The sequence below is a fragment of the Talpa europaea genome (assembly GCF_964194135.1).
Source record: "Talpa europaea genome assembly, chromosome: 11".
Lineage (NCBI taxonomy): Eukaryota > Metazoa > Chordata > Mammalia > Eulipotyphla > Talpidae > Talpa > Talpa europaea.
In genome coordinates this window covers 62,438,311-62,451,702 of record NC_140078.1, presented here as the reverse complement: position 1 = coordinate 62,451,702, position 13,392 = coordinate 62,438,311, and the positions used below count along the sequence as shown (strand labels likewise).

The 13,392-nt window shown below is 34.1% G+C and overlaps 1 protein-coding gene across 2 annotated transcripts in view; it reads right to left on the bottom strand.

Moving 5' to 3' along the window:
• The window catches only part of FHIT (fragile histidine triad diadenosine triphosphatase), a gene marked incomplete at both ends in the record, with an annotated part of 715,021 nt that extends 709,391 nt beyond the window's left edge, over nt 1–5,630 (bottom strand). The window contains one exon of one of the 2 annotated variants that reach the window (XM_084247901.1): nt 5,516–5,630. In XM_084247901.1, coding sequence (XP_084104027.1) covers nt 5,516–5,618 — 103 coding nt within the window. The remainder of the gene's footprint in view (nt 1–5,515) is intronic. The other variant, XM_084247900.1, reaches the window with a different exon arrangement.
• Between the last annotated feature and the right edge of the window lie 7,762 nt (nt 5,631–13,392).

The window sequence follows — 13,392 nt, the reverse complement described above, 5'->3', positions numbered from 1 at the left end:
TCCTAGGAACTCACTATGAACTGAAAAGCTGGCATCTAAGATAAAATTGTTTTCTCTCTGTGAAGCAATTTTTAGATGACAATTCAAGATGGAAAATGGTCACACAGGTTTGTCCTGGAAAGGGAGTTGGCAGAATTCTCTGTTGCAATTTCTACGCATTGAGGAAAAAATGTTGGTCAACTTAGAGAATGACATAAAAACACCCAAGAACTTATTTTGTTATAACTGACCAGAGCTATTGTAACCTGATTTCTAGTAGGTAGCAAAGCATTCTAATAACCCAAAGGCAAATGCCATTTGTATGGAAACATCTCCATAGACAAAGGGAAAACAAGTTCTAACTAAATAATCACTGCCACGTGCAGAACTTTTAAACACAGTAGTCTACCAAATAAGAAAATCTACTTGCCACATAACAACTCAGGAATAAGGACAGCACAATTGACTTTGAACATCTTTCCAAGTGTTTTTTTTAAGCTGGCTAATATAAAACAGGCAAGTGTAGGGTGAAAAAAAAAAAAACACAAATATGCTTTGGGGAATTTTAAGAACAAAAATCTATCTTCAATAATAAAGATTTAAAATAGTGCTTTTGCTCATTTTATTCACACAGGAAGGCTTAAAAAGAAACTCTTGAGAAATGAAAGATCATCAAATCACTAATAACTCCAGCTTCCTGAACTAAAGAAATTCACAAGATTACAACCTATACAGGAAATGACAAATATTTCTGATTGCTATGGAAAGACTAAAAGGGCACTGTTATCTATAGCATCTATTCTGTAAAAAGCCCTGATAAGTAATGAAGCTATTTTTATTACATTTTCATTCATTTCAGGAGTACGTAATTTGGCAATGGTCTAAAAATAGAGAAAACTTATCCAAAAATCAACTAACATAACTCACCACATCAACAAAAAGAAAAAACACATGATCATATCAATGAATGCTAAGAAAGTGTTTGATAAAGTTTAGCATCCATTTATGAAGGTCTTTGAAAAACTTGAGATAAAAGAAACATATCAATAATAAAAGCCATATAGGAACATATCCCTTACAATCTGGGGTAAGGTAAGTTTTTATATTCAATGGCATTTTTTTAATCTTTAAATCTATTGAAGTTGAATCTTAAAGCACACTTTCCATTGTACCAAACTTTTGTTTCTGTCAGCATAAATGACCTTAAGTTACCTAGTCTAATTCTTCACAAATATACTTTATAAAGTTGTTGTCAATGCATCATCATCATATTATTATTTCTTCCTGATAACTTTCTGTTTGCAATGCTCCTGTTTGAAAAAAATCTGCTGTTTATAAACTGTTGACAAATGATTTGTATAAGATAGTATGTCCAGCAAACAGGTTTGTCTCTATCATTACACATTGCATCCAACTCATCCATAAATGTTACCATGTCCCCTTTGTGTTAGAGCTCCTGTATGTCATTCTGAATAGCAACCCAAAGATCAATACACTGTCTGCTGACAACAGGACATAACAAGTGAATAATTTTATTTACAATCAAAGCCCCAGTTCCCAAATGGAGTCCACTAATGTTCAAATTCATTTTTCATGCTCAACTCAGCACTTGAGTTAGAGTACAATGCAAGGGGCTGGGGTTGGGGAAAGTATTAACCATATTGGTTCAAACTTATTTAAGCCATGAACAATGACTGGGCTTCACAGACGTACAAGGATAAAACGTTCACTGTAGAATACTGAAGATGTAATCACTAAAATGCTTCGTCTGTTCACCAAGACTCTTTGGAAATCATTTTCCAATAATAAGAAATTAATGGATTAAAGACAATCTGACATATTTTTCTAGAGTGTCACACCACAGAGGCCAAAGCTTATTCAATTGACTTTAAACCCTGTTTGCAATGAACAGAGAACTACTTGCTTTAGGAAGGATAAGGAGGGACTGAAGTGGCTCTCTCAGATGAAACAAGTAGTGTTTCTTCAAAAGCATATCTTCAGCCCCTGATCTGACAGTTCCTTTCCTCCATGAAAGCTATAAGGAGGTCGGTGAGCAAAGTAAGAAAAAAGTAGTTGAGTGTTGAAGGGAGCAAATGTTAGAGAGGAAACAAGTTCAAAGATGACATTTACAAGATTCTCCTGAATGGCACATTCCACAAAGGCCACCTGAATGTTCTTTTTAAAAAGAAACAAAATATACAAACCATAATTTTCTATTTCACCTAAAAATGCCAATATACTTTCCTTAAATTCCAGACTTGTCCATTCGCAAATAAATGTGCTAAAGAAAAAAATAAGAGTACTAAAGAATCTTTTCCCATCTCATTAATTCATTTACTACTTTTAGTTTTCACTCAGAAAACTCATAACACATAAATGTAAACTGAGTTATAAATGACAAAGCATGAAAGTTGGGAAAATATAGCCTGGATATGATACTGAAAATCTGGAATAAAATGGTGATAAAACTTGGCTTTCTGCATGAGGATACTGAAAGGCAGGATTTCAACAGACCCCAATTGCTCCATTCCATTAATTGAAACAATTCATATGCTCCTGGCATTTACAGTTTCACTTTAAGTTCAGTCAACATAATACTTTGGGAGGCTGAGGGAACCAAAAAAAAGGTGTGTAAGAACATGTTCTGTACCATTTCCCAGAAAGTAATGACTCAGCACCAAGACAACCAGGAATGCAGAGAGTTCTGATAGGAGGCAGGCTAGGATAAGCTTGGCAAGGTGCCTGGAACAGAATTGGCACTCAGTATAAATCGTTGAATGAATCAACACATGAATAAAGAATTAAGTGTTACAAAAAGGATGGACTGTCCTCTTGATACAGGACAGGTATCAAAACACTTTAGTCGAAAAGAAAAATAAAGGCCGGAAGGATCTCAAAGTAAAGAATGATAAAGGGAAATACAAGGCCTGTTTAGGAAAGATTTGGGAATGGGGGAGGTTGAGTCAAAATAATGAAAACCTCCTTAAATTATGCACAGAGTTTGGATTTAGACAGGAACTGGGGTGGCAGGGGTGGGGGGATGGGGGTGGCAGGGGAAGATTTGTGATTTATTAGCACAGAAACAAGAGACTGTTTCAACCAGAGCTGTGATTTAGAATGAAGTGTAGGCTGGATTAGAGAAATCTAGACACAGAGAGGGTGAAAAAAATTAGATGAACTTCACCAAAGGGTTGGACTAAGGCAGGCAGAATATAACACTGGGGGAAGATGAAAGCCCACTGCAGACATCTCACCATTTATTTTGTGAAATGTTAATGGGAAGAACTATCCACAGCTTCAATTCCCAAATCACAGAACAAAAGATTAATGTTTTCTGCAAGCAAATGAGTAACATATTAAGATTCTTCTCACATTTGTAACCTAACAGAATTTACAAAGGCAAAGTAAAATAAAACATTACAAAATTATCACATAAAAGAATTGTCCGAATACATTATCTACTGCCCCTGATTCCACTTTAAGTACTGTAGCTATGAAACAGCCTGACAGAAATATACAGGTCATAAAAATATTCCAGTTTTCACTAGTCCCCTCCTCAGAAATGTTCAAGTTATTCTTGCAACTTTCCAAATAAATTAAGGTTTGTTCATTTTTATAAAATGTTACCCATTTCTTCAGCATTTACTCAACTTACCAGGACCCAATTTCAAAATGGCAATTCCAGTACCATTTGAAACAAAGTATTCACTAATAGCTCACTATTGAGTATAGACATTTTCCTGGAAGCAACTTTTCTCGAATGAAGGACCCAGGTCTTACACATCAGAATTTCGGAGCTGGTTAAGAAAGCCAGGAACAATCAAATGTTTTGCTATCAGGGTACAAGTTAGAAAATTACAAAGCAAGCTTAATTACATCATTAACCATTAAAAAGGCAGTGCATCTCTCTGAAATCACATTTTCTCAGTCCAAGGCATTAAAGTGTGTTCATCTAAATTTATACATTCACCCCAGGTTCTCTCAGTTCTTTGGTAGAAGTCAATTAAAGCTGCGACTCAAAGAGAAATGACATTTAAACCATATTCTTTTGACACCTGAACTCACAGACATTTTGCTTAAAGAAAAATCCTCAAAGGAAAAGTAAAACTACAAACCTAAAGCAAATCAAAATGAAAAAATAAAATGCATCAATTATTTCAAGAACTTCAAGATCTTTTAGAACTCTATATAAAATTGGTATACAATTTACATTTTTCTATTTTATAGGAACTTTTGAAATTATTGCAGTAGTTTTTTGACTTTATTGCAATAAACAGAAAAATATAATATGTGACATTGAATGTTTACACTTTAGATTTATTGCTATAAATTAAAAACTTAAATATTGTCAAAATTATATAATAGTTTTATAATGTTCATTAGTTTTGTGAATTTATAAAATTTATTCAATTAAAATTTGCATTCAAGGAATTTGGTGGTGTATTATAAAATCACAATTATCTTTTTTTTTCACAATTATTTTTTAATGTGTGTTTTTCTTATTTGTATTTTTCCATGAACAATGGTTACATGGCCAATAAAGAAGATTATTCATGAAGTTCTCAAGCACTATGAAAAACTCCACTGGAAAAAATAACGTAACTTACTCTGAAAAAAATTACTGGCATATTTGTAGATTTGTAGTATTACTGAGAAATTTATTTCAAAGTAAAATTATGCCTCAATGTGGAAAATTCTTATTACTTTCAAATAGGAAATTTTATACTTTGTTACCCTCAGCATAGTAAATTAAGTTGGGGGGGGGCGAAGAAACTCTGAAGAGTCAGTACAAAATTCTTAACACACAGTCATTTTTGACAACATAACAAAACTCTCCAGAGCTTCCACTCCTTTCTGCTACTCCTACTACATAGCATAAAGCTCCTGTTGAAGCGAATAGGGAAAAAGAGCAGATGGTCAGAGAGAAATAAAACAACTCTACCGCCAACCACACAGGACCATGATCTAGAAGCTGACATGTTTTCCAAGATAAAATGATATTTTAGACCCTAACATGATAAAATGAATTGTAAGTATATTTATGTGAATGAAGTTAATTAAAACCCACAGCTTGGATGATCTCCAAGAAAGAAAGAAATCAAGTCACTTTCAAATACTCAGATAATACCTAACTTCCACATGACAAAAGTGCCATATAATCTCTACCTTACTATTAAAATTCACAATGGGTAACTGAAAACAAAGTACCAGCAATATTCATTGGACCTATTTTAGAAACGAACATTTATTTACACAGATACAATAGTAAAAAGGTCAAGCAAATATTCACCTCTGAAGCCACAGTTGCTAAGCAACTCTTTTCAGAAGTTCTGCAACATTGATCAAGCATATTACTGGTGCCACCACCTGGATTCAGAATAAATATAATATCTTACCTGGTTTCTCCAAAGGGGAAGAAGTGGATTCCTTGCTTACCTTTTTTGACAGACAATAGTGGAAGCCAATCATGAATTCATTGGTCTGTTAGGTTGAGATGGTTTTTATTTTTCCTCTTGTGGGGAAAAAAAAAGGATACGTCCCGGTACCACAGGCTTCCTGTTCACAAGGGCAAAGGACAGCTCTGTTTTGAGAAATACCACAGAGGGCTTGATGAGATGTTGACCAAATCTGAATGACATCTTCTCACAGTGGAAGTCTGAAAAAGAAGACAATTTAGAAATAGTCTTAATTTATAAAATTCAGATAAGGAATGAGAGCACAAACTGCAAGAAGAAAAAAAAAGCAAATTCCATTACTACAAATTCTTAAATGAAGCTGTTCCCCATTTAATGTCCACTAGTTACTGTGAGTAATTAAGTGTTCCTAAATACTCTACCCTCCCTACCAGCCTTGACTTGATTAGATTTAGTGTTTTTAAGAGAAGTTTGCAAGTGGAGATCAAAACAGCCTTTTTATATCCCTCAGCACTTTAGGAGGCAATCTTAAACCAAATCCCCCAGACCTGTCAGGTACTTTTACTAATCTATTTTATCATGTTTGCTAAACTGAATTTTTTTAAAAGATTGACTACAAACCTTCCAATTCTTAAATGCTTTTCTCAAATATATATTTGTTTATATAAAAGCAATTTAGAAAAAGTACAAACAGGATGAAAGAGCCTTGACTACATTACAAAAATATGAGATTTCCCAGAGAACTATTATATCAATGTTTCCAAAATTAAAGAGAATAAAATTGAGAAAAAGAAGGAAGAGGCAAAATAAGAGTTCAACATGGGAACAATGTGTCACTGTTGAAGAGCCCGGATGAAGCAAGGTATATGAAATGTCTTTTTTCCTCTCTTTTGGGGAAAGCCACTGAGGTGGGTTAAAGTGAGATTTGGTAGAGGCATCTAGGATGAACCAAATCCACCCAGAATCAATGAATACTTTATGTCAGTGTGAGGGCTATACAAGGCAAAGTTACATCTAAATGATTAAGACACAGCCTCCTTGGAAAACCACTTTATTTTTCTAATCAGGGACCATCCCACCGCAAAACCACTGAAAATAGATCATGAGAAAACATAAATAGGATTATGAAAAGGATAATGTTGGGAAATGGTTGGCTACATTATAAAGCATACCAATAAATGCAGAATTATTTACTGATGCTAATGTTCTCAATGACCCCCCAAAATACAGAGCGGTATGCAAATGCCTTCTATTAAAGAAGCACCCCACTATCAAATACTTAACACATTCCAGCAAATGTGGAAGGTCTATCTCGATGATACAAACACTGATTTTTAGAATATTTACAATTATGTCATAAAATGAATTATTAGTAAGAATATAAAAAACCAAAAGGAATATTAAAAAATCAAAACCCAGTGGTTCTCAGAGTTACGTCCCCTGTGCCAGCAGCATCAACAGCACAAGGAACTTATAAATGCAAATTCACCTCCTATTGCAGATCTACTACTGAACAGAAACTCAGGGAAAAGGGTCCAGCAATATCAGCATAAGCTGCCCGGGTGATTCAGAACCATAGATCAAACCCAGGTATACTTTCCTACTGGAATCTCTGCCAAATAGCTGGCTAGCCGATGCTTGAATATACCTATTGTGGGAAATTCACTATCCATTAGTACTAAGACAATTAAATTCTACAATTTTATATTTATTCTTTTCATACCAAATCCATCTATTTGTCATGGATTTATGCCTTGGGGCTATATAACAAGTATTATTCAAGTGTCAGTGCTTCAGATATTTGGAGTTAACCTTTATTCATTTTCTCCAGTTTTTCTAAACACAACAATTCATTTCAATTATTCTATAAGCAGCAGATTCAAGTTCCCTGCAGCTATCTGTGGCTTTTTGCCTGGCCAGCATCAACTTTTTGTAGTTCTGACCATATCACCTTGAATTTTCTAAGAGTAATACCCCCACTGTAGTCCATATGAATGGCTATTCCTACTGCCTGGTTCTAGGGATGGGACAGTGAACTAGGTATCCTTAGACTACTGTCACATAATTGGTTTAGGAGTGGACAGAGGAGAAAAATGAGCCATTGACAGGTAAGAATAGCCATGGACTACTTTCTGCAGAGTTGCCAAACTAGTGGGACATGAACCTGGAATAGCAAGAGGTTGCACTTAGAAGAATCTCCCAGATGTTAGACTCAATACTAAGACCAACAGAGCCAAGATACAGAGACCCAAAAATAACATCGAGTACCTGAATCTAACAATGATGTAAGGAATAATGTCCCTAGAGTTTGTTTCTGCTTAAGGATTATCCTTAATTGTTCATAATTATCTTAAGCATAGGTTCTAGTTGGTGAGCTACTATTATGCATTTATGAAATGCTCTTCCTTTGATTCTCATTGTTCTTCTTATTCATTTTCCCCTTCATCTTTTTTTAACTTTTTAAAGATTTATTTCATTTATTTATGCATACAAGAGCTGGGGTGCAGGCCAGAGGTACAGGGGAGGTGGGGTGAGAGGATTCACCAGAGACAAAGTGGGGAGCAGAACAGGCAGATTGACTGAAATACACTGCTGAGGGGAGCAGCAGGTGAGACAGGAGAGGTCTGCTGCACCATATGGGTCAGCTCCCTGGCTAGGGATCGAACTCATGCTGTAGTGGCTGCCCAAAGCTTCATAGTGCTGAGAATTAACCCCTTGTGCCACCAGGGAGGCCTTCCCCTTCATCTTCTATGCCCATTCTTATTTCTGTTTCCCCTACCACAGACTTCAATTTTCCATTGCCCATGTAGTAGTTAGAATCTTCATTGCATGTTTGTTTATAACTATGTCAAAAATATATGGGATTTCTCTTTATTACTATTAATTTTTTTAAAGATTGATTTATTTATTTATACAAGCACTGGGTACAGTCAGAAGTGCAGGAGGGTGAGAGAATTCACAGAGCCAGAGCGGGGAGCAGAGCAGGCAGAAGGACCGAAGCAGCACACTGCTGAGGGGAGCAGCAGGCAGCAGGAGAGGTCTGCGCGCCATGTGGGACCCACACCCAGTGGCTGTGGATGGAACCGGTGCTGCAGAGGCTTCGGGCAGCTTCGTGGCCCAGTGCTCAAATGCTGTGCCACCAGGGAGTCCCATTGTCACCAACCTTTTATCACAGGTAAAACTGTGGTGATTATCCTTACGTACATTTTCCCGGATATCTATGCTAAAGTTCCATTATTGAGTTTCAGATTATATATACTTAGATTTTGTTCAATATATGTACCAATATGCATTGCCAGAAGAAAAACATGCAGATTTCTATTTTCCCACATCCTCATCAGCACTTCATAGTATCTGACTTCATAGTTCTTCCTATTGTAGGTAAAACAGATATCTGTAAATTTGAATTTGCTTATGTCCAATGTTCGATGTGACACATGTGTGTATGTGCATGTATACGGTTTTCTCCTCCTATGAATAGCCAATTCATTCTTTGTCTTCTTATATCAGTTTCTTCCCAACCTTTTCAGATTTTCCAGAGTCCCTTGGATATTGTAAATATTGATCTTTGTCCAATTATATTTCCGCCCTCAGTTGATTTTTCTATCATACCTTCCATTCAACATAAAGTATTCATGATGTATTTATCAGTTTTTGCAAATTGCCCTCTGTGAATCTATAAAACAAATTCTTCTCTACCATAAGGTTAAAAAATCATATTCCTGAATTTCCATCAATCAGCTTTCTATTTTCATTCCTAATTGTCAGGTGGTTGATCCACTTGGAACTCTTTATGAAACGAAATATGGAAATGGTTTATCTCCTATTATTAGCCAATTTCCCCAACAATAATTGCAGGAATGATTATACAAAGTTCCTACATATACACAGGAATGCATTTTTATTATATTATGCTTGTACATCACATGCTGTAGAACAAGTGTGGCCAGATTCAGCAGGCCACTCAGTCTCTGATGTAACTACTCAAACCTGTTATTGAAGCATGTAGGTAGCCAAAAATAATACATAAATGAATAAATGTGGCTGTGCCTCAATAAAACTTTATTCATAAGATGAGGGGGCAAACTTGCTCAGATGTTGATGGAATTACACTGAATTTTAACAGGTGAAAGGAGACATCCTCACAATGTTCAATCAATAGACTTATGAATGTTGCATTTATGCTTTATAATACCATAATAAAACTCCTATAATAGAGATTTCAATTTACCTTATGTATTTTATGCATTCTCTCTTACATTTATTCCTAGGCACCTTTTAGTTTATGACACTATTATAAATGGAATCTTATCATCATATTTTATAAGTGGTTACTCTCCATACAAAGGAAAGCTATTGATTTTTATGTTGCTCTTGTAAGCTGGCGACCTAGCTGAAATCTTGTATTGTTGCTAATAGTTTCTGCTCATTCTTTTTTGGTTTTCTATATAAATTATTTTACTTAGAAATAATGACAAGTATATCTCTTGTTTTAATTATTCTATTTTTGTTCGTACTTTTATTAATTGCATTGGTCAGATACTCATAATGTGTTGACAAGTATAAGTAAAGCAGGAATCCTCGTGCTATTCCCAAATGTTAAAGGAATGAGTTAAAATTCTGCTTTTATTTTTCATTAAGAATTATGCCTCCTACAGATTTTTAATGGAAAGCCTTTATCAAGCTTAAAAAAAAAGTACCTTCTATATCAAGGATGCTAAGTGTTGACTAAATGTTTTAAAATTTAATTTTGTTATATGCTTTTTCCTTACCAGGCAGTTTCTTGTTCTTTGCTATTCATGTGGTAAATCACATCAACAGAAATTTTGAAACACTGAACCATCTTTTCACTTTTATGATAAATTTAACTTAGTAACAACATATTACTTAATACTCTTCTAGATTTGAATTTAATGTTTTTAGTGGCATAAATGAAGTTGATAAATAATTTTATAAATATGGATTTTATTTTCAAAATCAAATTAATAAGTTGACTTTTTTTTCTTTGTTTTATAAGATGCTTCATAAACAAAGGTATTCTGTTCCATGAGAGTTAAGTAGCACTCACCTGCCAAACTTCTGGGTCTCTTTTCATATCACATGGAAAATTAAGTTGTGACAAGGCATATGAAAAAATGTTCAACATCACTTGTCATCAGGGAAATGCAAATCAAAACTACCATGAGATACCATCTTACACCAGTGAGAATGGCACATATTAAAAAAACTAGCAACAACAAATGTTGGCGAGGGTGTGGAGAAAAAGGAACTCTTCTGCACTGTTGGTGGGAGTGCAAACTGGTCCAACCACTGTGGAAAGCTGTGTGGAGATTTCTGGACCTACTAAACATAGAGCTTCCATATGATCCAGCAATTCCACTCCTAGGTATTTACCCAAAGGACACAGAAACATCAATTCCAAAGAACACCTGCACTCCTATGTTTATAGCAGCACTGTTTACAATAGCTAAGCTTTGGAAACAACCCAAATGCCCAAAAATAGATGACTGGATCAAGAAGATGTGGTACATATATACCATGGAATATTACTCAGCATTCAAAAAAGATAAACACATGCAATTTGCTGCAACATGGATGGCGCTGGAAGGGATCATGCTCAGCGAAATAAGCCAAAAAGAAAAAGAAAAATACCGGATGGTCTCACTCATAGCAGGAATCTAGAAAACTTAAATAAGGGACCAGGAAAATGAATAACTATAAGAAAGTGAAAATCAAAATCAACAAAAAACTATGAACCAGAGACACTTTTAGGGGGGCGGGGGCGGGAGGGGAGGGATTGGGGTCAGAATGGGGGGCTGCAATTGTATGGGGAATATAACAATAAAATTTATAAAAAAAAAATTAAAAAAATAAAAAAATAATAAAAAAAAAAGAAAATTAAGTTGTGACAAACATTAAATTTATTTAATGGTAGCCAATTAAGTATTTTTAGCATACATTTTTTTAGCCAGATAATCTTTTCAAAACATTTTTCATTTTATTTGCAATAATTCATGATATTCTTTTTAACAGATTAAATAATATAATCTATAATTACTTATTTTATTTATTTATATGTATTCATAATCAATATATTTTTCATCAACCTTACAAAAAATATATCTAGCCTATTATGCTTTTAAAAAATTGGTTTTGGATTCTTTGACTTATTTTCTTTACTTCATTGATTACCTTTTTATTTATTTTTCTCTTTCTCTTTTATTGCTTCTTCCTTGTTCCTTCCAATTTATCATGGTACATTTTTTTCTAATTATCTGAGCTGAACATTGAGCTTTTGGGGCCTCAAACTTACCATTTTTTATTCTGTAACAAATACCTTTAAAGTATTGCCTTAAAGTATTTCATTACCTATCTCTCTCCAGTTTTGACCAACTGTGCTTTTATTATCACTTAGTGTTAAAATTTTGCTATTCTTGTTATCATTTCCTATTTAACCTGAGGGTTATTTTGTTGTATGTCCTCTCATTTCCAGACATATGGGATGTTTTTGCTATCTTTCTTTCAGTGGTGACTGATTTAAAAGCACTTTAGTTAGAGGAAAAAACATTTCAATAATATTGACTTTTTAGGATTTGAGGCTTCTCTCCTGATCCATTAAAAGGTGGAACATGTGTAATCCACAAGCTTTCCAAAATAAAATAATTCTGCATTTCTTGCATAAGAAGTTCAATACACTGTAGATGAAATTCATTGTTCTCCAGATCTGCATTTTGTCTCATTGTTTCTTCAGTTCTAAAAAAGACTATATTAGATTTCTAACTGCAATTTCTTAATGAATGTCAAATGCCACAAATTACTGTTTCCTTCATTGCAAAGTTATATTACATGTTCATACACTCTTGCTTATTTTACTCCTTTTATGCATTCTTCTCTTTTCTCTTGGTTTGTTTGACAAGTGTAACTTTTTAATCCCCTTATCTTCAACTTGTAACTTATTAGATTTTTTAAAAAACATTATATATTACATTTTATTTTCTATCAATCTATCTCAGTTAGCTGAACCCCCATACACTGATGCTTTTCTTTGAACTTATTATGAAAATTCATTTTTTGTTTGTTTTAATTTTCTCTCCTTCCTATCTTTCTACATGCTAGAAAAGTATTTTCCTGTGGGTATGAAAATTATAGATTTTTATTTCAAAAGATTTCTGCTCACACTGGAGGATGCTCTAGTTTATTCTTACATTATTACAGTTCATACAAATGCTCAAGATCCCCACCAATATGTAAAAGTGGGTTAATATCTATATACTTAGCATATTCTTACCACCCTGTTTCTCTTTTAGATCTCAGCCCACTTCCTCTCATGTTCAATTATTGACATGTTCAAAAATAATCCATTGTGATTTCAAATAATTATTTACATGTGTTTTTTTTGTTTTTTTGTTTTGCCACTGCTAACTCCAGTGAACAATTTTTTTTTCCCCCTATCATCTTACTTGTAAAGTTCTACAGACATCACCCTCCATGCAGCAATGGGCTCCAGCACCAGTTAGTCTTGAATTTAATCAATAGTTTCCTCTTTGGCTTTTGATCCCCCTATTTCTTTCAAGGCTCAATTAAGCCTTTGAGAGAGTATTTATATATTTTACACAGCATTGTAAATTATTTTTAGTGGCAAATCCTCTGATTATCTGCTCTATTAGACTCTGAGAAACTAAAATTATCAGTTTATTTATATAAAACCAAATAAATTGCCTACTTGCCTTATTTCCTGCACTTCATTTTTTCCTCCCGGATAGATCATTTATTTATTTATTTATTTAGCACTAGACTATGTTCTTGAAAATTACTTTCAGAGAGGATACATATGTGGTGAAAATTTTATACAGGATGACACCTTTATTTTATCCTTCCCTTAGTTAAAATAACAAGAAATAAAATCCTAAGCTTAAATGTAATAATCCTATTACATTCTAGTGTTGCTATGGAGAAGAGTTCAATGGCAGATTTTTGTACACAGGAGAATGTTCTTGTT